This window comes from Crotalus tigris, unplaced genomic scaffold, assembly GCF_016545835.1.
Source record: "Crotalus tigris isolate CLP2741 ecotype Arizona unplaced genomic scaffold, ASM1654583v1 scf7180000017947.1575755, whole genome shotgun sequence".
In the NCBI taxonomy this organism is placed as follows: Eukaryota; Metazoa; Chordata; class Lepidosauria; order Squamata; family Viperidae; genus Crotalus; species Crotalus tigris.
Window position 1 is genome coordinate 1352920 of NW_024096739.1, and position 26397 is coordinate 1379316.

A 26397-nucleotide genomic window follows, 5' to 3' on the forward strand; every position below is an offset into this window, starting at 1 on the left:
TAGGTTCGCCACCACTGCTTTAATTGATTCATACCCTAGTACTAACTATATCATTTTATTAAATGAATATATTTTTATATAGTCAAATAATGCCTTTTTTAAAATAAAATGTATATTGCATAATCATCAAGCACAGCTAGATGCAGGGATCCAAATCCAAAGGAATATTAATGCAATAAGATAAAATAGTTTATTACTAAAAAATTAAATTATTCAAAATTAAGATATAAAAGATATTTCTAGATTAGTAGGCACTTACATTTTTCCTGGTCCTGAGATTGTTTTAGGTAAATTGAAAAATTTTAAACTAGCATATTAGAATATTATAATCTATATATGCTAAATATTATATTATCTTAGTGTTTGCAATTTTAGTTCACAGCCATTTTTGAATTAATGAATTTTAGATCTTTAATATCATTTTGCATTTTAACCTGTTCAGTTTTATGCCTTCCGCAATGCTCTGCCTAATTCAGATATTTTGAAATCTGAAAACCTTGTATGTTCGCCAGGTATGATACCCAATGCACAGTATGTAAATATTCATAGATCTTCTTACAACAGCCTCAGTTTGCAAAAATATCTTTTACTATGAGCAAACATGTAGTAGTTTGTCCCCATAATTCATCATTTAGCCAGCGATAATTTTCCACAACCCTCCTGTTCCTCTATAAATCTTTTATATGATCTCCCAGCATTTCTGGTCCTTTTTAATTAACAATGCTTTGCCATGGCTTATCTTCCTTTCACAGCACAATGTGGAAGGCACAATGATTTTTCTCTTTTGCGTTGATTGGGGGCCTTTTTCAGGCAAAATACGATTGTCTGAATCTTTCACCTGGATTTTTACACCACCCTTGCTAAATTGCAGTGAAGCATGATGATAAATTGGGCCAATTGTGTTTATTCAATCCACCTCATCCATACAACTATTGCATGGCTGAACACAACAGGGGTTCCAGATCCTGGAGTCTGCATCCTAATGTCCATCCTGTCTGTCTTCTCCCTGATCAGGATCAGCCTATGGGCCTCCTTAGGATCAAAGCTTCTGGACTGACATTCCTTCAGCTAAGAAGTTCCTCGGGAGCTGTTGTGGAATAAAACGAAAGGGAAAAATCCTGTATTTCTTGCTGGGGGTAAAAAAAAAGGCACGGTACAAAAAGAGGAATTACACAGAGAAGGCTTCTTGTTCTGAAACTTGCGCTTCCACCTGCAACCCCCACCTGCGGACAGAATTTCCCGATCTCTTTCCCCCAGTTAATTGTCTATGGCGTGAACCAAACACGCATGCGCCCTCCTTTAATCCATCTTTGGAATCCAGGCCAGCAGGTATTTCACCTTTTTGCCGGGCGCAAGCGCATTGGCCCGTCCCCACCGGCCCTGCTCTAGCAGGTGTATCGCCTCTTTCCTCTTTCTCCCGCAGAAGCAAGCGCGCAGGCGCGTTAGAGCTCGCAGGTGCGGTGGGGCTGTCCCTTCCGGCGCATGCGTGCCCTGCTCACCGTCTCACCCCATCCCGATTCCCCTCCCTGGAGGTGCAGGTGCCAGCGCTAGGCAGCCCGGCCGGCAGACGCACGCACGCACCAACGTACGCACGCACGCCCCCTCTGCTTTAGCTCCCGGGCAGGCGAGTTTGCGTCTGCTATTCCGCAGAGCCAGGCGGGAGGCAGCGGGTTTAGTGGAAGGCGGCCGAGCAGCGACCCGCTGCTGCTCTCCCCTTTCGCCTCGCGGACCCGACCTTCGAGTTTCCGCGCGGCATGAACCGGGTCCAACGAGGTGGAGGAAGCAGTGGCAGCGGGGGAAGCCACGGCCTCGGCACTATGGAAGTGAAGAGCAAGGTGGGTGGCGTCCGCGAAGCAGAGTGGGAACTGGATAGGCTTCCTCGTGTGTGGCTTCAGTGGCTGGGAGAGGGAGGAAAATCCCCCCCAAAAAGTCCGATTTTTTAAAATTGTAGTTAAAGGAGGGAAGACAACATTGCTAAGGGAGGCGGCTGTCTTGTTTCGGGGCGAGGAAGGGTTTCGTTTAATTAAGGATTGGCTTTTATTACCCCTTTGTAGCAGAGGGTGAATGTGTTCCTGACCATGTAGAGAGGGCCTTTCTATTGAGGACTTAATAATCCCATCCACCTATTTGGCACTCGCGTTGTACCTGCTGTAGGGTGAAGGGAAATAGTTTCGATCAGAGGTGGTGACTACAGTTCACCGCCAACCTTGAATTACGACCTTTTTCTTTTAAAAAAAAATCCGATAAGGATTAGGATGTGATTATGTACTAAGAAGAAACAACATTCCGTGTGTGTTACCTTTGTGGATTGATGATGAATTGCCCACCCCAAACAAACTTATCTCATTTTTTGTCACTAAAACCTACCCCTACCCTCCCTCCTTCTTATGACATGTTAGGTGACATTCATATGGGATTAAGTGTCAGCTATAAAGTGAGTCGAACTAGGTAGTAATTTTGTCCCCAGAATCCTGCTTCATAAAAAATGTATGGTACTTTAAATGAGTAGGTGCAACAATTGCACTATAGGAATTCACTAGAAGATGACTTAACTCTTCTGAGTTAAGTATTAACCATTTTGTTTTGTACAGGAAAATGCTAGAATTCCCTGTTACCTTTATAATCTATGTGTTTGGAAAGATACAGTAAGAAGCTTTAAAGGGAATATGGATGATTATAGAAGTAGGAGATGTAGGCCAATATTCATGATTGGTATAAACTAATAGGGTGTGGTTATGTGTAGGCATTACCTCTTTGCCATAGTTTGCGTTCCGCTCTATACACAGCATATTTGTTCCTTGCTGTAATAACTAGTTTTGCCCAGACAGAAGAATCTCAGAAATTATAATAGAATTCTATTCTTTTGCTATTTGTGGGAGAAGTATTCTTGTTTTTATCAAGTATCTGTCTTACCTGAGGAAGCAGTGATTAGTCACCATATCTATTTCCAGGCATAGCCGTTAATCCACAGATTCTGCAGTGTGCCATACAACCTTAGATAACGTTTAAAAGATGTTATGTACTACATTATTTAGAAGTTGTCCTCAATATCTTTATATTTTTTTAGCTTAAACATTTTTAATCTGGTTGCAGATCAGATCACATTTTAAGAACTTGTAAAATCTCTTATGAACAGGGTGTAGGGGATGCCATTTTGAGCCTTCTGTTTCCTTTAGCCATGGAAATTTAAGTATACCCTTAAGTATACCAGGATACTGTAAGCATTTTTGAAATTGTGCACATCTAGGTGCTTGCGTTCTGATATTAAAAGTTAACAAACTGATGTAATAATACAATTTTACAGTGGATTATTTTTGAAAAAAGCATAGACTAATTTCCATTTTAGGGGATTTGGGAATATTCAGAGGCCCTGAATATGCTAATTGTATCTGTACAAAATATGTACCCTGAGGTGATTTCTAAACTTCTGTGTTCTTGTACACACCCAAGTACATTATACTTTTCTATAGATTAAGCTGCTCTTTTTATTATTTGTGTAGTCATGCCACAAATTAAAGAGGTACACTGTGATACACATGACATTTTGAGTAACAGGATGTGTCATACTATAATCTGACTAGGAGGGAACATTTTATCATTCATTTACTTTTGTGTTAACTATTAGTAGATATGGTGAAGTGTTTTGGCATTGTTCTTTATTAAGAGGAAAAACTATGTTTTGACAGTAATTGCTATGAGTTATAGTTTAAATCCTTTTATTGATGATAACTAAAATTTTAGATAAGCAACAAATGTGTTCCTTAAAAAACATTTACCTGGCCTCCAGGGTTTTAGATTTAATGTGAAATACAATCTGCATATTCTTGTTTCCCTATTTATATAGTGAGGTTTACCACTCCTTTAAAATATTAATGTATTCCTAATCTAAATTCTCTGTACTGTATTTCCTTTTTTGTAACTTTCTTTTTACTAAGACAATTTGCTTGCAATGGTCACCATATCGCAATAATTTGTAGATTTTACAGATTGGCTGCATTTCTAAACTGCAAGTTCCAAAGCTTTCTGAAAATGAAGGTATAACTGCAGTTCCTAGTTGTATCTGAGTAACAATATTTTTTGTGTATTGCCACTTTTCATGTTTCTTTTAAACATGTACTGTTGCATACAGAAAACAGGGCATGAAATCAATCTTTCCTAAAGCTCTAATGTTTATTTCTTTAATTATGAATAACAAAAGCTAATGAATATAAAATGTTTATTTATCTTTTCCTCATAACTATACATCTGTTAGTGATCTGTAGTGAAACTTGATGAAAATAAGTGGGAAAATATTTATAGAATCATGTAAAAGGACCATAAAGCAGAGAACTAGGGTTTTTTTGCACGTGCATGCATTGAATTTTGTAGTAAAAATTACAGTCTAAAAATTCAATGTATATGAAGAATCCAAATCAGAAAAAAAAACTGACTGGCACCAGTCAGGGGGAATATGTTCCATCCATGTTATATTCCTGTGTAGCAAATATCATTATTTCATGATTGCATCTTCAACACTACTTGCATTTTGAGAAGATATCTAGCACTACAAATATTATATATATATTTTATATATATTTAATTTGGGAAAGTGAACAATCCTGAAGGTGTGGGATAGACTTAAAACAACCTTTTATCCTGAACAAGAGTGGAGCCTGGAGATTATCATATTTTTCCCTTTCATCTTTCATCTGATCCTTGATCTTTTAACTATGGCATGATGATGTGGTCAGGAGAAGAGATTTTTTTTTAATCTCTATTACCCTCTTAAGTATACGTCTGTTTATGATCTGTAATGAAGCTTAATAAAAATAGATGGGAAAATAATTATAGAATAAAGTAAAAAAAATTAAAACAGAAAAAATGTGTGGGTAATTATTTTATAAATACAAGAAATACACAAACAAATAAGACATCATGGAGGGAAATGTAATGGCATACAAGAAGAAAATGAATAAGCTAAGGGAGCAATCTTCGAAAGCACTCTAATGAAGATGGAAGAGTAATAATAAATGCAGGCTTAGTTTTCTTTACTAAAAAAAACAAATTTTCAGCCCTGTGGAAAATGTATCAAATCTCAAACAAGTGTACTATGGAAAACCAATATGGTGTCTGATCTAGTTTTTAGTATGGAAGCTCCCTGGATGACTTTGCATCGGTCACTTTCTCTTAATCCACTTTTTATATAATGCAATGTTATTATTGTTATAGGACAAAAATAGGTCTTTTCTGGTACTTAGGTATAAGCACACAGTGAATAAAAATACTAATACTGAACAAGATTGTCTTGGGTTGGCTTGGCTTGGATCATGGAAAAGTGAGGGAACAAAGCATAAGGGTTGCAGAGTAAATATTTGGAAACAGCCTATAATTCTACCAATGTGACAGAAGTTACTCATGCAGTTTTTTAAAATGTAGATATACAAGTATGACAACATAACACATCTGTTTTGTTTGATTATTGTATAATATAAACTTAATAGACTATATAGGATTTTATTTATTGACTGATTTGGAAAATTTATATAGTTGTCTACTTGGTCACAGCAACTCTAGATGGCTTATAAACAAAGATGTTTACAAGAATGCAAGATGGTTTGAAATTAAGCCCATTTATTTAAATACTTTACAAGCCAAGGTGGAGTATTGAGGTGGTTCTCTTGCAGTCTAGTCAACCTCATAGGATTGTTGTGATAATAGAAGGCGGGAGGTATTTTAGGTAATACAAATAAAGCTGAGATATAAATCTAATAAAAAGACTTAACAGGAATGATTTTTTATTACTTTGATCGGTTCATCCATATGTGATAACTGTTTTCACAACTAGTTCTAAGTTCAGATTTTATCATTGTATTATTGACTGCTAAAATTATGAACCCTATCCTTTCCTGAATTAGGAAGTGCCATTCCCAGTTGCTAATGCCTTGATCATCTCAATTGCAACGTGGTCTACACTGGGCTGCCTTTGAAGAGCACTTAGAAGCTACAATTGACCCAGCATGTAGTGATGCAGACAGTATGCCTGTGTTGCACCATTGCTCTGCAAGCTGCGCTAGTCCCCCAAATAGACTTCAGGGTGACAATTACCACCTATAAAGATCTTCATGAGGCAGGGCTATTTGTGGGACTCATTATCTGATTATCTCTGCCTATCCCACTAACTCTGGCAAGGTAGGCATGTTCCAGGTCCCATCTGTTAAGCAATACCAACTGGTGGGATCAAGAAGCTTGCCTTCTCTGTCATTGTGCCTGTCCTTTGGAACACCATGTCCCTTAAGATTCATTTGACCATAAACCTGCTGACATTGTGTATATCTTTGTAAACCTGGATGTTGTCTTGAACGTCTGGGGGTCTGGAAATTGATTGAACCTATCTGTGACTATGTAAAATGGTCTTGTAAAATCAAGGGGGTCAGGAATCTCTTGAAGATTAAGGCAAAATCTCCAGCCGCAAGTCTGCATGTAAGCCTCTGTAAAATTTAAGTCAAATTCAGACCTCCGCGACTTGGAAATGTATCAAGTTTCTTAAAAATTTAGGCCAAGCAAGTTGAAATGTTACTTGAAATTCACGTACACTTGAACTTCAGTTTAAAAACTGTTCAAACATGCATGTATATAGATTTCCTAGTGCTGTAAATAATATTTGCTGTTACTTTGGCTCGTTAGTAATTTCTGTTAGACTTCTGTAGGTGTGGGTGCAGTTGCTTGTTTCTCTGCATTTTGACTACTTTGGTTTTAAAGGTTTTGCATGTTTATCTTGACATTTTTTAAAACATTGTTAGCAGAACTGGAAAAGCGTCTTCATCTTTAGGCTTTGTCTATTGATTGATTGGACTCAAATGTAGAAAATATCATTTGAATCTTTTCTCCATTGCTATTTCTGTCAGAGGCATTGTGAGATGTACAGAGTGCAGCATATTGGAATATCCACAGGTGCAACTGTTGGACAAGGAAACTTATAAATTCCTCTTCTACTTGCACATCTAATATACAGGCTTAAATAATTATGTAAGTGACATGCATGAACCAAAAAAATCTAGCATCCTGTCCATTCAGGTGTAAAATGCTTCTACCACATTCCTTATTAAATAATAGCCTCCAAAGCTAGGAAGGTAATGATTTAGAAGGATGTAGAGAAGTACTTTGGTATTTCCTTTCAAAATGAATTTTAGATTATGAAGTGAGTGAGCAAGAACATGGAGCATTTTGTAACAGAAGAGCATATAAAATTCAATTGTAGTTGAACCTGAAAAGGGGAAATGGTTTACGAGATTTACTGTGTAATCTTGTGCTTACTTACTGAATAGCCAGATTCTGTTGGATAGAGAACACATTTGTTGGAAAGAAAAATTTACAAATATATAGATCCATTTGTTTGCTGTGCCGTAATTACTGTTTTTCAAGTTACTGAATATTATATGTCAAATCATGTATGAATGACAAGAATCTTGGGAATAGTGAGAATGAGGAAGACCAGTGGCTTGACATTTATTTATTTAAGAAAATTTATATGACCACCTAACTCACTCTCAGTGACTTTACAAAAATAAAAACCCTATATAAAAACAATAAAAAGCAATAACCTCACCCCCACCTTCTGGCAATAACAATCAATGAAATAAGCCACTTGATGAGCTCCATCCCACTTTGTTGGCAAAACCAGGTCTTCACGGCCTTGTGAAAGAATATCAGAATGGGGACCAAACATATCTTCATGGGGATGATGTTCCACAGAGAGGGAGCCACCATGGAAAAGGCCCTTCTTCTTCTTGGTCCTGCTGGATGTACTTCCTCCCTCTGGAATATAATGTGGGAACAGTTGCCCTGTTTTGCCATGCTTGATTGGCAGTTCCACCATCTTATTTCAATGGGATTTTGGTCATAGTGTGTTTGTGTATTACCTTTCCTTTAATGTGTGATTCTGTTTTAATGGGGGATGGGAAGTTTGTTTTTGTCTTGTGCTTTATTTTCCTTGTGGTGCACTATCCAAAGTCTTATGGTCAGACCAGACCAAAAAAAAGTTAAATAAGTTATATGCAATTGCAGTGTGTTTTAGCTTCTCAGATTTTAGCTTACTCACTTGAAAATTAAATATAACTGAAAATTTGCCTGAAATGAAAAATTACTCAACCCATATTTCTGTTCTTGTTGGGTTGCATAAACAGTCATGATAAGTGAAGTCCTTGATGCTCTCTGAGCTTGGTTGCTTGCTTGCAGATGTTTCATTACTCAACTCATGATGATATTATTTAGTGAAGTAATGAAGCATCTGCAAGCAAACAGCCACACTCCACATTAAGGACTCCACAGTTCAACTCTGAATTACATGTATTCTATTGTAGTCATGATAAGTGGGAATTCGCTATTTACCACATAGTATGTGGTATTGTAATGCAACGCTATATAGACATTTCAGAAATGATTGGGAACAAGAACTTTCATTTTCTTGGGTGCAATCCCTACCATGTAATTGACAATTTGACAGTTATAAAGTATTCTGATATATTTCCTATTGTCTGAGTGTTACTAATGTTTTCTGGTTCCTATAGTTTGGTGCAGAGTTCCGACGGTTTTCTTTGGAGAAATCAAAGCCTGGCAAATTTGAGGAATTCTATGGATTACTTCAGCATGTTCACAAAATACCCAATGTTGAGGTCTTAGTTGGATATACAGACATTCATGGAGATCTCCTACCAATTAATAATGATGACAACTACCACAAAGCAGTCTCTACTGCTAATCCTTTGCTTCGGATTTTTATTCAGAGGAAAGGTAAGCATTTAATTAGTATTATAGCCTTCAGTAAGTTTCTTTGTGTTAAATGGATGCTATTTTTAATTTTTTTCTTTTTTTGCTGGAATTAAACTTAGTGCTGGCTTGAGAATTCCTGAATGATTTAATCCTGAATTGCTTCTGTCCATTTTGTCTTGTTACACGATCTAAAATTGTACAAAGTGCAGTAGGTTCCATCTTGTTTCATTTTGTTTCAGTACATAAGATTAAATGGAATGGTGCTTTCCCTCTCCCCACATTTTTGACAGGGCATGGTTGTCAACTGAAACACCTTTAATGTAATCCTTGGATCATGCCTTATAAGTTTGATATCAGTCTCACCTCCTTTGTAGCATTTGAATATTGTTTGCTGAGTTTGATCATGAAGGAATACATGCACAATAGTGATAGTTAATTGCAAATTTAAAATAAAAACACCAGCACAATTACATGAAAAAATATAATTTGATTATCTTAGATGGCATATTAAGAAACAGAGTCTTAGTCTTAAGTTTTAAAATTATTCATGACTTCTACTTAATTTTTTTTTTTAAAAAAAAGCTCTATTGAGAAGCTTTTTTATTAGATTTTTACCCTGCCATTATCACTTTTTCATAAGTAACCCAATGGGGTGAACCTCCTCCTCTTTTTCCCCACAATAACAACCCTTTGAGGTGGGTTGGACTGAGTGAGAGGGACTGGCCCAAAGTCACGCAGCCAGCTTTCATGCCAGAGGTAACATCTCTGATTCTGCCCTTCTTCAGATCCAGTCAGCTATGATTGGATCAAGAAGGAGCCTCTTGGCTACATATTCCTCCCTTTGTGTTTTCATTACTTCTACTGTTGCCCAAATGAGAGAAGCTGCAATTTAAGTGCTGTGTACCAATAAGATATGCTGCTTCCTTGGGCAAAGAAAAAAAAAACTGGCTGTGTTTGTGTGTGAAATGAGACTTGTTGTTCTTTAGATATAAAATATGTTTTATTGGTCTAAAAGGTTTCTTTGAATTAGACTGCAATTCTTATGAATTGTTTTTCTCCAGAAGAAGGAAGTGGGGTTGTGTGAAAGAGGAGAGGGAAGGGAAATTAGCTGATTCTTCTTATGCTTCTACAAGCTATCAGCTCAAGGAGAACACGCTAAGACAGTGGTTCTCAACATTGTCAGCTTGAAGATGTGTGGACTTCAGACTGGGGAATTTTGGGAGTTGAAGTCCACACATCTTCAAGCTGCCAAGGATGAGAAATCTCAGATTTAACAGGATACCACAGAATACCATTACATCTGGGTAGTCCTTGACTTATGACCATAATTGAGCCGAACATTTCTGTTACTAAGCGAGACAGTTAAGTGAGTTTTGCTCCATTTTAGGATCGTTCTTGCCACAGTTAGGTGAATAATGCAATAGTGAAGTTAGTAACATGGTTGTAAAATGAATTTGGCTTCCCCATTGACTTTGCTTGTCAGAAGGTTGCAAAAGGTGATCATGTGACACCAGGACACTGCTACTATGAGCCAGTTGCCAAGCATTTGAATTTTGATCACATGGCCACGGGAGGCTGCAATGGTTGTAAGTGTGAAAAATGGTCATAAGTCACTTTTTTTAGTGCCACTGTAACTTTGAACGGTCACGAAATGAATGGTTGTAAGTTGAGGACTAGCTTTAATAAACACTGAAGTAAGGTATCTCAAGATAGATATGTGCATTTCAAGTTAAGCAGTGAGAACTGCAGCTGCTCTGTATGGAATGACGGGCAGATATGAATGAGTTGGAACAAAGGAATCTCAAGAGCTAGAGGAAGGAAGGAAGAACGAATCAATTTTTTTGACTTTGTTATATTTTTTACATGGAGGACTAGAGATACAGAAGTCAACAATAGAACCTTTAAATGTATTTTGGGGACTATATAATGGTTCTTGGCAAATTTGCGAGGAATGGGGGATTTTTTGATTTTGGGCACATCAAAAGAAAAGGCCTTGTCTCCAGTGACCATTGCTTTGAATCCCCCTCCCCCCAGTTGAAAGGTGGGGCTAATTTGGATGGATGGATGGATGGATGGATGGATGGATGGATAGACTGACAGACAGACAGACAGATAGATTCTAAAGAATAAACACAATTTGGAAATACCGGTTGTCTTAGTTAAAATGTAAGTTTATTTATAGAGGGCTTGAAATATATTTATCTGATATAGCTAATAAAATGAAAAATCCATTGGTATTTCAACCTTTCTATGAGTCAGGTCTAACTGATGTTCTCTTGTTCAAAGTACCTTTGATAGAAAACTTATTTGGCTACTCTGAAATGTGTACTAAACATAATGATGGGGAAGCTGAATAGTGAATGGTGGCTGAACATTGGTAAACAATGGAATACACATTCCAGCAGCCAATTTCATGTATAGTCAGTGTATCAGGTCATTGTATTGTACTCTGGAATCTAAATAGCTTGGATATGCCAAGATAGTGTCTATTTCTGTGTTTTACAGTCACACAAAGAATCCATTCTGCTTCTGAGTGAAAGCAGAGGCCCGTTGGTTGCCCCAGTCACTCTCCTTCAATGGCAAGTCATAATTATTGAAACCCAGAGCCAAATAATCCAATTGTTTACACAACCATATATTTAAGACCACAGTCCTAACACAAGTAACTCCCATTGTATTGCATGCATACAAGTAAAGATGTTTGCCATTCTGCTCGCTCCTGTTTTTTGATATCAAAGGTTTGCTCCTGGTGTTTTTAGTTTTCCCCACATTTCTATCATATGTATTTCCCCCAGTGTCAATTTTGATAAGATCTAAGCTGAGTCTCTTGAAGCAAGAGACTGATTCATAAGTCAAATTTAGCAACTGTGGCTAAAGTCCTTTAATAGTCATATGATTAGAGCAAATCCACTTTGTAGGGATGGGATTATTTCTTACATTTAAGCATCATGTATGTATATTGTTTCTCTAACAATGTATACATAATGCATCCATATTTTCTGATGAACTAAAAGAGTTTTGCAGTTCTAAGTTTGGATAAGAAACAGCTCCTGTTTCTTCCAAAGATATTGAAATTTTATATTGATTTTACAAATACTGAGAACTGGTTCTTACAATATATTTGTTCAGGGTTTTTTTAATTACAGCTCTGTCATGGCTAAAATATTATTACATTCTGGGGGGGTCATATGTGGCAACTTTCTACGTTTTAGCTCCTAACCTGTGGCTAGGCTCATTATAAATGTTAATCCTTTATCTCCCCTTAGCCTGTATTTTATCTGTGGGAAAGGTTTTGAAATAATTGTTCATCAACTGCTTGGTAATTCAATAATTCTTTACAAATTCTAAAAATAGACATTGGATATACTAAAGACCTCCTTTACAATTATACTGTATAGAAATGTTTTCAGTACCCAAGTCTTGAAATTTATGATACAGAATTACTTTGAAATGCTGTTTAGAGCATTGTGTAGATTTTTGTGTGTGTATCTTTATGTTATGTGCAGTGGTTCAGCAGTTAGACAAGCTGAGCTTGTCAGCTGGAAAGCTGACAGCCTGGATTCAAGACCCAGAGGCTGCATAACATGGTGAGCTCCCATTACTTGCCCCAGTTCCTGTGCACCTAGCAGTTTGAAAGCATGCAAGAGAAGGACGAGTGGGGACAGGATAGCAGTGTTCCAATATCTCAGGGGCTGCCACAAAGAAGAGGGAGTCAAGCTATTCTCCAAAGCGCCTGAGGGCAGGACAAGAAGCAATGGATGGAAACTAATCAAGGAGAGAAACAATCTAGAACTAAGGAGAAACTTCCTGATAGAACAATTAACCAGTGGAACAACCTGCCTCCAGAAGCAATGAATGCTCCAACACTGGAAGTTTTTAAGAAGAGACTAGACAGCCATTTGTCCAAAATGGTGTAGGGTTTCCTACCTGAACGGGGTTGGACTCGATGACCTCCAAAGTCCCTTCCAACATCATCATCATCATTATTATTATTAACTGCGAGTAGATAAATAGGTACCATTTCAATGGGAAGATACCAGTGTTCTGTGCACTTCAGCATATAGTCATGCTGGACACATGACCACAGTATTCGGACAATACTGACTCTCTCCGCTAAGAAACAGAGATGGGCACCACCCCTTAGAGTAGGACACAACTGGACAGGGGAAACCTTTACCTTTACTTTTATATTTTAATTGCAATTCTTTAACCAGACTTGATTCTTACAGAGTAGGTTGCTTTTTGCTTTTATGTATCTGAACTCGGTGACAAAGTTTCTTGCACATTACATTTAGTCACGCTAAATGAGATTTCTGCAAAATTATGATCTCAGGAACCTTAGGAAGAAAACCAGGACCTGTTCTCTCTCATTCTGGAGTGCAGGACATAGAATAATGGATCTGTGGTAAGGGGAAATAGATTCTCATCAGCTAGAAAAAACCTTCCTAAAATAGAAGCAGTTCACAATTGTCTCCCCTTTATTGGATCTGCTTAATCAGAGGCTATATGGCAATCTATCTGTGGTTTAATTTGGATTCCAGCCCTAAACAGAGTATTGACCTAGGTCAGAGGTCTCCAACCTTTCCGGGCTCATGGACCGGAGGGTAGGAGAGTAGCTGGTATGGCACTAGTGGCCCTGTTTGTGCATGCAGCATGCGCTGGCACCGTGCTCATGTGCAAATAGCCATGCACACCTCCGCAGTGGCTAGTGGCCCTGTTCGTGCATGCGCAAATGGGCAGTGCAACCACGTGGGCTAGCGTCCCTATTTGCGAAAACGCAAAAGGGCTGTGGACATCCACCCCACGCCAGTGCACAAACAGGACCACGGATGCTAGCGAGTGGAGGGTGGGAATGCGCGCCCACACGTGCATGCATTGGCCATCCATTTCCGTGGCCCGCTGGCCAAGAGCCCACAGCCCATAGGTTTGGGACCCCTGGTCTAGGTGGCTTCTTTCAACTCTATGGTTAAAAATAGTTTTTCTGAAACAAAATATCCAGAAAATTGATCATAGTTCAGTGAAAGAAGACATGCTTGCTGAAATGTTAAGAGTGAAAAAACTAGTTCAACTTACACAATAGCCATTAAGAGAAGTAATCTGATAGTTTAGACTTTGCACTGAAAGCAGCATTTTGTAATAATACTACTCAGCGTATGCAACTTTTCTACTCATTTGCAAAAGGCTGTGTTTTCTTATCGGGCTTAATTTTTGCTAAGGAATTTAGAATTTGTGTCTCTTGATAAGGAGTACATCCAAAGTTATGCAAGAAATCTGTGTGTATGAATGTATATCCTCCTCCACTAAAAACACACATACAGCCTGTCTGGAATCTGTAACTTCCTGGGAGGCAGCATGGAAAGGCAGGAAATAGTAAGCTCTGATAGCAGATATCATCTCATTAGAGAAATAACCCCATTTAACACAGAAAAAGAAACTCTGTCTAATGTAATTACTCAGTTAAGTCTTCATCCAAGAGATATAAGTAGATGTATATGCACTTTTTTAAAAAAAACTCCACACAATCTTTGCTTCAAACCTTGCATATATTAGCATAAGGTATACACTTTAATAGCACTTTTAATCTTCACAAGTGTTTTCATTTACTGTTATGCTTGTGAAAAATGGGAAAAGGGGAGCAGAATATTTAGTTAAAACAATATCCAGATTTAATAAAGTTTTGGAAATTAAGGAATTGGATTTGACACAAATGAAAATATGAAAATAATTCCTACCTGTAGTAGAAGCTTTGTACAAATGGAATTTCATGATTGGATGTAAAATATTGACAATATTTGGTGCCCATTAAATAATAACAGAACAGACTCAGCAGCAAATTCACTTACAGTATGAGTGGATATATTAATAAGCCAATCATTGCTTGGTTATCTCAAAGGTGCTTTTTTCTTCAAAAGGCAACTGGATTGTTATTTTTTTTCTACTTTGAGGAAGAAGAAGAAAACATTTTCTTCTTGGATGAAGAAGAAGCTTCATCAGTTCTGATGGTAGAACCATTGCTTGGTTAACCAACTCAAGTATTATATCAAGTATCAATGTTGCTTGGTTAGCCAACTCAAATATTAATACTGAACATGAACTCTGGATGTGTGCTCTCAAGAGAAACATGGGGAAAAATGTTCTTAGTTTGTTCATGGCTTAGTTTTCTGGTGTCTTAACAATGGAAAAGCCTGAGACCTACTTACAGTAATGGCAGACTAGGCTGCAGATGGTTTATTGGCCCTATTTGCTCAAATGAAGATTGTATGGGTGTTAGCTAACGCTAAGACAACTTTATAAGGTTCACTGTGGCTTGCAAACTCCTCAGTGAAGAAATAGCAATAGCATTTAGACTTACATACCACTTCACATTACTTTACAGCCCTCTCTAAGTGGCTTACAGAGTCAGCATATTGCCCCCCAACAATCTAGGTCCTCATTTTACCAACTTCAGAAGAATGGATGGCTGAGTCAACCTTGAGCTGCTCAGAATCGAACTCCTTGAATGAGCAGTGAGTTAGCCTGCAGTACTGCATTCTAACCATTCTAACTACTGCACCACCACAGCTCTTGAAAATAACCCATTTTCAAACAAAAAAGTTCCAAAAGTAAGGGGAGAGGGGAGGTTGTTGCATACACAATGTATAATTGTACTATTCTTATTGTCATTTCATGCTTTCAGAGTTGCTAACAGGCAGTCAAGTACAAACAATACAACATAAATCTATATTTTGCTGCAAGATGTCTGATAAAGGCTTTGGGGTGATTTAAATCAGTACAGTTGGCCAATGTAAACTTTAGGTGATATCTGTGTCATATATTCAGCATGCAGATTTTGGTTCACTGCAGTGAGTATGTTTATTAAAAGCAGTTCACCTTTTCTGCCCTGTAGGCATTCCAGTTACTTATGATAACAGCTTTTACTTCTGGTTTATTATTGCTGCAAATTTAAACTGATTAGTTGTCAGAACAATGGTTCCTCTGTATGGAAGAATACTCCTTAAAATAAATTATTCAAGGGTTATCACAAGGCTATACAGTCATGCATGCCACCCTGCTGAGTTTTTAAATTATACTGTATATATTGACAAAATTGCCTAGCATGCTCAGTTGTATTTTGGATTAGCTGAGAGTGTCACTCAGACCCAGAAATATAGTTATTTCATGGCAAGCTAAGAAGCTTTTAATAATAGAATATGACTTTTTGTTCTTGGTTAAGCAGTGCCAGTTGCTGTCACTTAGCATGATGTCTGAATCCATTAAATTATAATTAAACATCAGTTAGTCTTCCAGAAAAAGGATATGGGATATTGATCAGAAAACTAACATATACTTTAATTTGCCATCTGTAATTTTTGAGATATTTAGAATATTACATGATCTGAAGAGGAAACCAGTTTTAGGGGTTATATCAGTATTTTTTAATAAAGTGTGTGTGAGAGAGAGTTGGTTGCACTGTCTGCAAACTACTGTGTGCTGCTGTTCTGCCATAAAACAGATAAAGATCATCTTCATTTAGGAAGATAAATCCTCTTTTATCTCAGAGACCAGTCACAGTTATGATAGTGATTTAAAAGTCTCTCTCTCTCTCTCTCTCTCTCTCTCTCTGTGTGTGTGTGTGTGTGTGTGTGTGTGTGTGTGTTATGTGTTTGCCATGATTGCCAGTAGGTGTCCTGTACCTATACTTATTCTCCCACCCTTCCCCAGCTTTGGAGAGTGGACAGATTGCCTAAGCATCTTCCTATGCTACTTTTCTCCAGAGCGCATCTTCCCTAAAAATGGCTAACTACAACTTAAGGTTAGCCAAGCTTGCAGCTGCTGCCTGAAACAGACTAGTCCTTAATCAGTTTCACATTGAAGGCTTTTGTTTGCCTCTTAAGTGACTTGGCTTGCAACTGCAAGCACACTAAGCAAACAGCCAGCACAAGTGCATTCCTTTTGATGTGTACTTCACATTGTGTGCCTGATTACTCTCATGTAACCCCCGCCTCTTCGTTTCAACTTCCCAATTGCAGTCACTAAAGGAGGACTATCTGTATATTTATACAAAGCAAATTACAATTGTCATTTGCATAACAATTTTATTACAAGTGTTCCTGGATCATTTAAAAACAATGTGCCATTGAACATTGTGAAGTAAAATTCAGGTTGTAAGCTTCAAGAATAGATAAAGTTTATTTGGAAATACAGAAATTTATTTTTAAGGAATCGTTTTGATATAATGGTTTTCATTTCATTTCATATGAAGTTCTATCTATATTTTGTAGGGTCTTTATATTCATGTGTCAAACTCAAGCAAGCTGATCCACTCATGTAGAATTCAAGGTGACTACTTTATTATATGCTGCCTATAATACAGGAATCTCCCCAGACTGCTTGCCTTCCTTCGGGAACAGGTAGATAAGGTTCCATGGAGCTGGGGGGAGGGGGAAATCAGCTCTAGATCTTTTGCAGCTATGCAAAAAATCAAGGATAATTCCCCACTTGAGCCCTCTTCCCTGTCCTAGCTGGGTATTTCCCAACATTTTGATAGATACTTACTCTTCACAAAGCACCACAACTGTATGTTCTCTTTTTAATCTCTCTCTCCATCCATTTCCCCATCTTTGCTAAGCATTCGGTCAAACCACAGAAAATTGACTACTTACTCTACTTTTTAGGTATTTCTCACTTTTAGTTATTCATAGTATTTTTCCTTGATCCTTGAACATTAATTTTCAGTTCTGTAGTTCTTGTTACATTGTACGATGTGTCGGATTTGCTCCAAATCATTTGGTTTCTCAGCCAACAACATGGGATCATATGTATGTAAACCTAAACATATATTCATAACCCTAACCAACTCGCCTCTAAAGTCACCATCAATATTTCTTATAAACATATCAACCATTCAAGGAACATCACACATCTTTGTCTTATTCTCTGCTTAAAGTTAAACTATCCCCCAAGCATTCCATTTGTTGTACTTATATTTTACTCCCATTATGAAATGTTCTTGAGGTATTTAGCAACTAGCCTTTAACTCCATATTCATGCAAAGTATTGAGCATTACCCAAACCTACAAACGTACCGCAGCTTTAATTACATTTACATACTTCTTTGTATTTTTAATTAATTTTTATTGAGATTTTTCAACAATTAAAAAGTATAAATTTTGAATTAAAGAAGTATAAAGAAAATTAATAAGAAAATGAACAAGAAATGTAGAAAAAGAAATAGAAATGGGGAAAAAAGGAACAATTCCAAAGAAATTTCGATCTTTCGATCTTCCTGATAGCAGTTACGGATTTATATTTTTCTCTAAGATTACATCATAATTTCCTTCTTTCCATAAGCTACCCTTTCTAATCTTAAAATCCATAAATCACAAGTTCATTTTTCAGCAAAAAGTCCATATGAGGTTTCTAGTCACTAATAAGTGACATTTATATATTTCTAAAATATGTGAAAATTTGCAATTTTTTGTCTGGAATACCTGCCTAATATAAAGCCATACTACATGCTCCCATTTTTCATTTGCATTCCATTTATTTAAAGGATTTCTAAAGATGCTGTTCTCACAATTTGTGACTCTGGATGGTGGGCATTGATAAAAATCAGAAAATAAGAACAGAAAAAATGTCATACTATGTAAGATCCAAATAAGGAAACCAGTCAAAATTCTACCAAACTACTTTCCCAGGGAGACTTAACTAATTTAAGCAGATTGTAGTTTTTGCATTCTCTCCTACTTTCCCCTTTGTTATAGGATTAGAGTTAGATGTGTGGACTTCAACTCCCAGAATTCCTCAGCTCTATATCCACTTTCATAATAAAAAAAAATATTTCCATCAAGATATGTTGATACAGGGTTTGTTTGTTTGTTTTTTAAAAAGATCCCCCTCCCATTTCTGTGAATGGACTCTTTCCTTGCTCAAATAACAGATTTGGATTATTTTCTAACTGTTTCGGAACTTGAAATATTATCTGGATTCTTCCACTAGGGGATAAAATAGAACATACTAGATTCCATGGAAAACAGGTTGTTGGCACCACTAATACTCTCCTCTAGTTTTCCTATCCATTCTAGTTTTTGAGTTTACAGGAATATGTGAGACCTCACGGATGTTATCACAGTTCCTCAAGAATATGGAGTTTTGCTTAGAGTTCTTACCGTCAGAGAACATTCCTATGACAGCTTTTGTAGGATATGCAGATTTTTTTTGTCAAATTATGTAGTCCCTAACATTAGAATTATTTATAATCCGTTTTCCAGTATAGAAATAATTTATTACACTGTTTTTCTGTGGCAAGTTGTGAAAGACCATAAACGATAATGTGTAACCTGATTGAAAATGAGCTCAAGTATGTTTATGTTAGAATAAAGCAACTTTTAGAGTCTTGCAACATCTTCTAGACATCTGTAGATAATTTTCCTGGAAGTATGAATACCCTTATCAAAGTAGATTTCAAGATTCTGGTAGGGTTAGCATATTTCAGATGACTCTGTTATGCTGTACCATTATGTACCAGTTACCTCAGCTCTAATTTTCAAACAGCATTGCTCTGAAATGTCAAATATTTAAAAAAATGGTTCACTTGCAATACTTACAAATTAAATATGACTGTAGAAATACAAGTATTTCATCAAAACTTATTTTCTTCTTTTTGAACTGAAGTATTTTGCAGTAATTGAGGAGCATTTTTCTACTTGGTATGCAGGTTGCTGGAAATATTGGTTTGTGGTTCAGCCACTTGTTAAAAGTATCTTCCAGTGTTTAAATATGTTACTTATTTAGTCTGTTGCCAGTCATTTTACTTACTCTGGAAGAGGGCAGAGAAGAAAGTTTGTGGAATGGTATTTGTTTTCAGGAGATTAAAACCAGGTCATTTAGCTGTTATCCAGATACTTGGCAGCAGTGGGTCCCCTGGCACTTTGCCCATCCTCATGCTTTTTATTCTCAAATACTGAAAGTTGAGAAGTAAAAAAAAATGGAGCATAGAAGCACATTTGGAATAAAGAATGCTCAAGTACATATCTTACCTCGAATGACTGATTATTTGTTTGAATGCTTTGAGTTTCTGCTTTTTTAGCAGACATATCTATGCTAAAATCCCAGAACAAAAAGAAAAAGATCCAAAATTTATAATGGACCTAATATCACCTTTAAGCAAAATGAATTTTTAGAAATTCATAGAACATAGAATAATGGGGCTGGAGGAGACCCTGGAGATCTTCTATTCCCACCCCTTCTTTGACCAGCAGACCCTTTATCATTCTGGATAAATTGTTGTCCAGGCTCTTCTTAAAAACCTTCAGTGATGGAGCACCCACAACTTCTGGAGGGTTCTGAAGTCGTTCCACTGATAATTGTTCTCACTGCCAGGAAATTTCTCTTTAATTCTTGGTTGGATCTGACTTTAATGATCTTCCAGCTGTTACTTCTTGTGCTGCCCTCAGGCGGTTTGGAGAGTAGGTTGACTCCCGCTTCTCTGTGACAGCCCCTCAAATACTGGAATAGACTAGACCCCGCAGCAATGATTATACAGTTTAACCTCCAGACCCCTTATGACCAGAACTGGATGCAGCGTTGCAGGTGCAGTCTTACCAGCAATACTGTCATTTCACGTGATTTTGATACTATCCCTCTGCTGATGCAGCCTAAGACTGCATTGGCTTTTTTGGCAGCTGCAGCACACTTCTGGCTTATGTATAAGTGATTGTCCCCTAGGACACCTAAATCTCTCTCACAGTCACCACTGTTGAACCAGGTACCATTATTTTATATTTGTGCATTTGGTTTTTCTTGTTCCTTTTACTTTTCTAATCACTGAATTGTATTCTGTTGGATAGAGCACAGTGTTCATGTCTGTCAAGATCCTTTTGTATCTTGAATCTATTTCTAAATTGTTAGCTATTCCCTCCAGCTTGGTGACATTTGCAAATTTGCTGAACTGCCCTTCTGTCCTCTCATTTAAATTGTTTATGAAGATTGTTTATGAAAATGTAGATGTACAGTAGTTCCTTTGAAGACTACACGTTGAGTGCGGTTGGTCAACCAGTTATGAATCTATCTGGTGGTGATGCTGCCTATCCCACATTTTTCTATCTTATCAAGAAATAGGCTATGGTCTACTTTGTCAAATACCTTACTGAAGTCTAAGTAAACTATGTCCACAACAATTTTCTGATCCACTAATTTAGTCACTTTGTCAAAGAAGGCAATAAGTTTTCTATTATGATCTGTTTTTAACAAACTCGTTGGGTTTTAGTAATCGTTTCTAGGTGCTCACAAATCCATATTTTAACCCATGAAGGTGGATTTTTCCTAACCAAGTATATAACAAAAAGGAATAATTTTGACTTCAGAACAGGGGTCCCCAGCCCAGGTCCGTGGCATGCCAGCAACCGATCCATGCAAACAAGCGAATTTACGGGATGCGGTAATGGGCAAAACTTATTCCAGTCCACAGAATAAGCTTTCTCTATGGAACCAGTCCCTGATGCCCCAAAGATTGGAGGCCACTGCTTTAAAAGTTATTTCCCAAAACATTTGTTTGGGGGCAATTTGTTGTATGACTGCTGTTTACCTGATCAATCCATATTTATATACCGCGAAGGTCTTTCAACTTTTAAGGTATTCTTAAATACAGTGTAATTTGGTATAACTGGGACAATCTAGCCACATTTATGTCAGGAACATTACAGAATACAGAATAATGGAAGGGACTTTGGAAGTCTTCTATTCCAACCCCCTGCTCAGGCAGGAAGCCCTATACAATTTCAAATGGTTGTCCAGTCTCTTCTTTAAAACTTCCAGTGTTGGAGCATTCACAACTTCTGGAGGCAAGTCGTTCCACTGATTAATTGTTAATCAGTACCATTAATTTCCTAGTTTATACCCTCTTTGACTGTTGAGTTTTTGCAAATTCAAACACTTACAACTGTTTGTAGGGGTGTGGGTCTATACATATGTTGTTCATAGTATGTCTAGGGATGTGTCATGTATGTGTTTCACTTGAGAACGGGCGACTAAATTTCATTTTTGATGTGTGCCTTTGTGCCCATAGTAAAAAAATGAAAATAAAGGTTATCTTATCTTATCTCTTTGGTAAAATTTGAACTGTTCCAATAAATGATTCTGATTTTATTCCTCTATGGTATGGGTAATGATAAAATAGGGCAAGATAGCAATATTTTTGTGGTTATACATTGAATTTTTGGAAAAAGTGTAACCTTTTATTCTTGTTTTTGAATTTTTCTTGCTTGCTTTCTTCTTGCAAGAAACCATAATGACTTTATTTGGTTATAAGTTGTTGAGATTTCAGTAGAGTGATTCTGGGTATATCTTTGTGGGCAGCAGAAAAGGTGTGATTTGTTAGACTGTGTGATATATGCCATGAAGGTGTTGGACCCCAGTCAAAGCCAGGAAGTAGGTTTTGTGTGTATGTATATGTATAAAATTTCCTGCTACTGTATGTATATGTATAAAATTTCCTGCTACTGTTGACCAGCTTGTAAAATAAATTAGGAGGAGAAAAGTGTTATATCATGTTGAAAACTTCAAACAGAATCTTTTAATGAGTGATGTTTTAGAGGCTCTTTGGAATATGTTTTGCCTTGTAAGAATTACTAATACATTATTTTCTCCTTCTCCTTTACTTTTGTAGAAGATGCAGACTATAGTGCCTTTGGAACAGATACCATGACAAGGAAGAAAAACGTCTTATCCAATGTGCTGCGTCCTGATAACCATAGGAAAAAGCCACACATTGTTATTAGCTTGCCACAAGACTTCAGGCCAGTGTCTTCTATTATTGATGTGGACATACTTCCAGAAACTCATCGCCGAGTACGGCTTTATAAATATGGAACTGAGAAGCCTCTAGGATTTTATATACGAGATGGCTCTAGTGTCAGAGTAACCCCTCATGGGCTAGAAAAAGTTCCTGGTATATTCATATCCAGGCTGGTTCCTGGAGGTCTGGCTCAAAGCACAGGTTTACTGGCTGTTAATGATGAAGTCCTAGAAGTGAACGGTATAGAAGTTTCAGGAAAAAGCCTCGATCAAGTTACAGATATGATGATTGCCAACAGTCGTAATCTGATAATTACGGTGAGACCAGCAAACCAGAGGAACAATGTTGTTAGGAACAGCCGGACTTCTGGTAGCTCAGGACAGTCTACTGATAACAGCCTTCCAAGTTACACTCCACACATTGTGCCACGCTACCAACCTGAGGAAGAAGACAGTGATGAAGATGATATAATCATTGAAGATAATGGGGAGCCACAGCAAATTCCAAAAGCTGCTCCATCCAGTGAAAGTCTGGATTCACTGACACAAACTGAGACCCACCATGAGCCAATGCAGAATGGCTTCATTTCTTCCAGAGAAGTCAACTTGTACTGTTCAACAAGCAACATTAATGTGGAATTTAAAATTCAGGGTTCTGACCAAAAGACCTTAGAAGAAGATGGGACAATCATCACATTGTGAAAGTGCTTCAGTTGCTTTTTCAAATTAAGAGGCCAAAAACTATACCTGCTTGGCGGCACCTATACAGTACATACCTCTCAATTACTATATTTCAGTGGCTTTTTATAGTAACAGAATGGAGTTGTGATTCACTTCATCTGTTCCATTTTGAAATTAGCTGAGTAATATTTTTTTGAAACATGGGCTGGCTCTCATCTTACATGTTTAAGACAGAATAAAGGTGTGATGTCCTTTTTCCATTTTTGTTTCTTATCATGGGTCTGTCTGCATATTTGTATTTCATTGCACACATCTTGAACTCAAATGAGATCCAGCCCAGAGAATGCCTTATTTTAACCTAAAAATATTAATAAAAGTAATTAAATATGAGATACCAACATTTTAACCTGTGTCCCAATATGTATTAATTAAAAATTTACAGAATGATTTATCATAGCATATCTAATAATTTCGGTTTTCATAAATCTTAATGCAACTATTCACACAACTATACTTTGGATTTACTAATGGAATGGTTAGTTGGGAGGTATAACTATTGTGGTTGTTTTTAATTTATGAATCTTTGTATTGTGATTTATTCCTTGTGCTGGAGGAATAAATTTCTACTGGATAAGGCAACTTACTGAAAGCCAGTTAAATTGTTCCCTTAGGTCAGGGGTCTTCAAACTTGGCCCTTTTATGACTTGTGGACTTTAACTCTCAGAATTCCTCAGCCATCGTGTGTGGCTGAGGAATTCTGAGAGTTGAAGTTCACAAGTCACAAAAGGGCCAAGTTTGAAGACCCCTGCCTTAGGACTATCACTTACAATTATCTACCCATTCAGTGAAAAATGATGTGATCAAAAATATTGCAGTATAACCCAACTCCACTAAAGCAACGGGATTTTCTGTTGACTTTAGTGGTTGTTGCAGAATGTGGTATCAGGACCTGGTGTCTTTGAGCAGCTGCAAGACCCATTCTTTTTATCTTGCTCCCCACCCCTACCTGTTTTTTAATATTCAGAACTAGAATTAACCTAACCTAACCCACTTTAGGTCATTCAATGGAATTAAGAGAATTTTGAGAATGCTCATTGCTGCTTGGAGCACTACCAGTACAGCCCAGGTGAGCAAACAACTTCCTTAAAGAAGAGCAGATCCATTACAGAACCATTTGCCCAGAAGGCTACCAAGCCAAGAAGTTGACTGGGTTTTTTTTTTTTATTATATCTATAATGTGAATGCTTTTTGTGGTGTTTTTAATTCCAAATGCAAGTTCTAAGAATAGATTTGGCAATCAGGTATCTTATATACAGACTTGTTTTTAACGATTAGAAGTATCTTCTACAGTGGAAGAGATCTTTAAAGAAGACAAAGTGTATAATCAGGAACATGGGAAATATAATTTGAACTTCTTTCCCTTTGACAAAAGGCTTTTTTAAAATATAAAGCTCTAAGCAAAGGAAATTTTATATTTAACCTTTATATCTTTTTTCTTTATGTAGTTGTGATTGAGGAACAATCCAGAATTGCAGGAAAAATTATTCCACAATAGAAATTACTGTGTGTATGTTTGGTACTACTGTGAATTAGCTTGATGAATTATATTATAGATGTTAAACTTTTAACTGTCATGGAAGCATGGAATCCAAACCTTTAGTGAAAGAACTGGATGTTAATTTATTGTGGAAATTTATTGGTTTCCGTGTTGCTTAACTTCTTGATTCTGGTTTTTTGACATTTCTGTAAATATTCTGATTATGTTTTATCATTTTGCATCTATTGTATTTACAATTACAGCGTTAAAGAAATGTTTATTATGTACTGTGCTTAATTTCCATTCCTTAAGATTGTAGCCTCAGTCAGGTAGCTTGTATTATCAGAGGACTGTGTATGTTATACAGTAAATATATATTGTACATAAATATGCACACACATGTGTATGTGTGTGTACCTGTAAAAACATCCTTGTTTTTGAAGCAGCATCATGTTTAAGAAAACCAGAGCTCTTTTTTGAGTTTGGCAAAATCTTTGAACTCTATAGAGGGAGAGAGGCTAGTGCTTCTTGCTACTAAAATGACAGGCTGCATCACATATTATTACAATGTAATGCAGTTGCCAGGATGACAGAACTATAGCGAGATTTATGACTACCGTGTTCTTACTGAATCTTCAAAAAATCAAGCTGTTTAAACATAATATACGTATTAGCTTGAGATGTATAACTATAGAGAAAGATCTCAGTCGTAGTACTGAGCTTCAATATACAATAACTGACATAGACTTCTACATACTACCTCTAAACTTTTTATCAGCTAGCATCGGGGAGAAGCAGAAGGGGCAGTTTTTCAAGCTCAGCAACTTTAAGATAGGTGGACTTAAAACTGGCTGGGGAATTCTGGGAGTTGAAGTCCACACATCTTAAAGATGCAGATCATTGGACTAGAGAGAGATACCTAGGGGGTTGACCTGCGTGCAACTTTTAACACACACACACACACCAAAAAGGGTAAGATATTTGGTCTGCAAAGCGCCCTGGTTTTCTCCTAGATATTTTATATATGCATCACATTCAGCTTTTTATTAAAGCTTCTCTATTATACGTAATAGTGAATAATTGTATTGTTTCATCAGAGAATCAAAACTCTCTTTAGATCTTTTAATCCTTTAAGAAAGATGAAAATTTTAAGCCTCTTCCCCTGTAGTTTGGAATCAGATTAGCCTCTTAAGTGCACCTTATCTGAACAAAAGCAAAATGTGGCTACAATGATACACTTTTTGGGAGTTGCTTTTTCAGCTCCAGATGAAGTCAAGCTAAACTGTGAAATCTTTGTTCTTCCATAAGTGTGTTGTGTAGGATTTTGTCATGTACTGTTCCGACTTACACATTTTCTAATTAAAAACTTTATGCAACATAATTTTTACATGAACATGTATAAAATCTCAAATGTCAGTATTTTTCTTACCACTTTAATGTATGATATATGACTAAATGAACTTTGATTTTACAAAAATCAGTCGGCACTAATCATATGCTAGTCATATTTTTTAAAAACTTGGTAATAAAAATTATGACTATTGCTAATTTGAAGCTTGAAAGAATGGTTTGTTATGTAGGCTGTAGATCTTTGAAGCATCACTTCCTGATCCTTGAAGGTATATTTATTTGACAAGATTCTTGCTTTTTAAAGGGGG

At 36.9% G+C, this 26397-nt stretch overlaps 1 protein-coding gene across 1 annotated transcript; it reads left to right on the forward strand.

The window, feature by feature from the left end:
• The first annotated feature begins 1530 nt into the window (after positions 1-1530).
• On the forward strand, positions 1531-26120 carry PARD6B (par-6 family cell polarity regulator beta). The gene is made up of 3 exons (XM_039345266.1): positions 1531-1835; positions 8547-8769; positions 22394-26120. The coding sequence occupies exons 1-3, from the start codon at positions 1755-1757 to the stop codon at positions 23221-23223; spliced, it is 1134 nt and encodes a 377-aa protein (XP_039201200.1). The 5' UTR covers positions 1531-1754; the 3' UTR covers positions 23224-26120.
• The last annotated feature ends 277 nt before the right edge of the window (positions 26121-26397 follow it).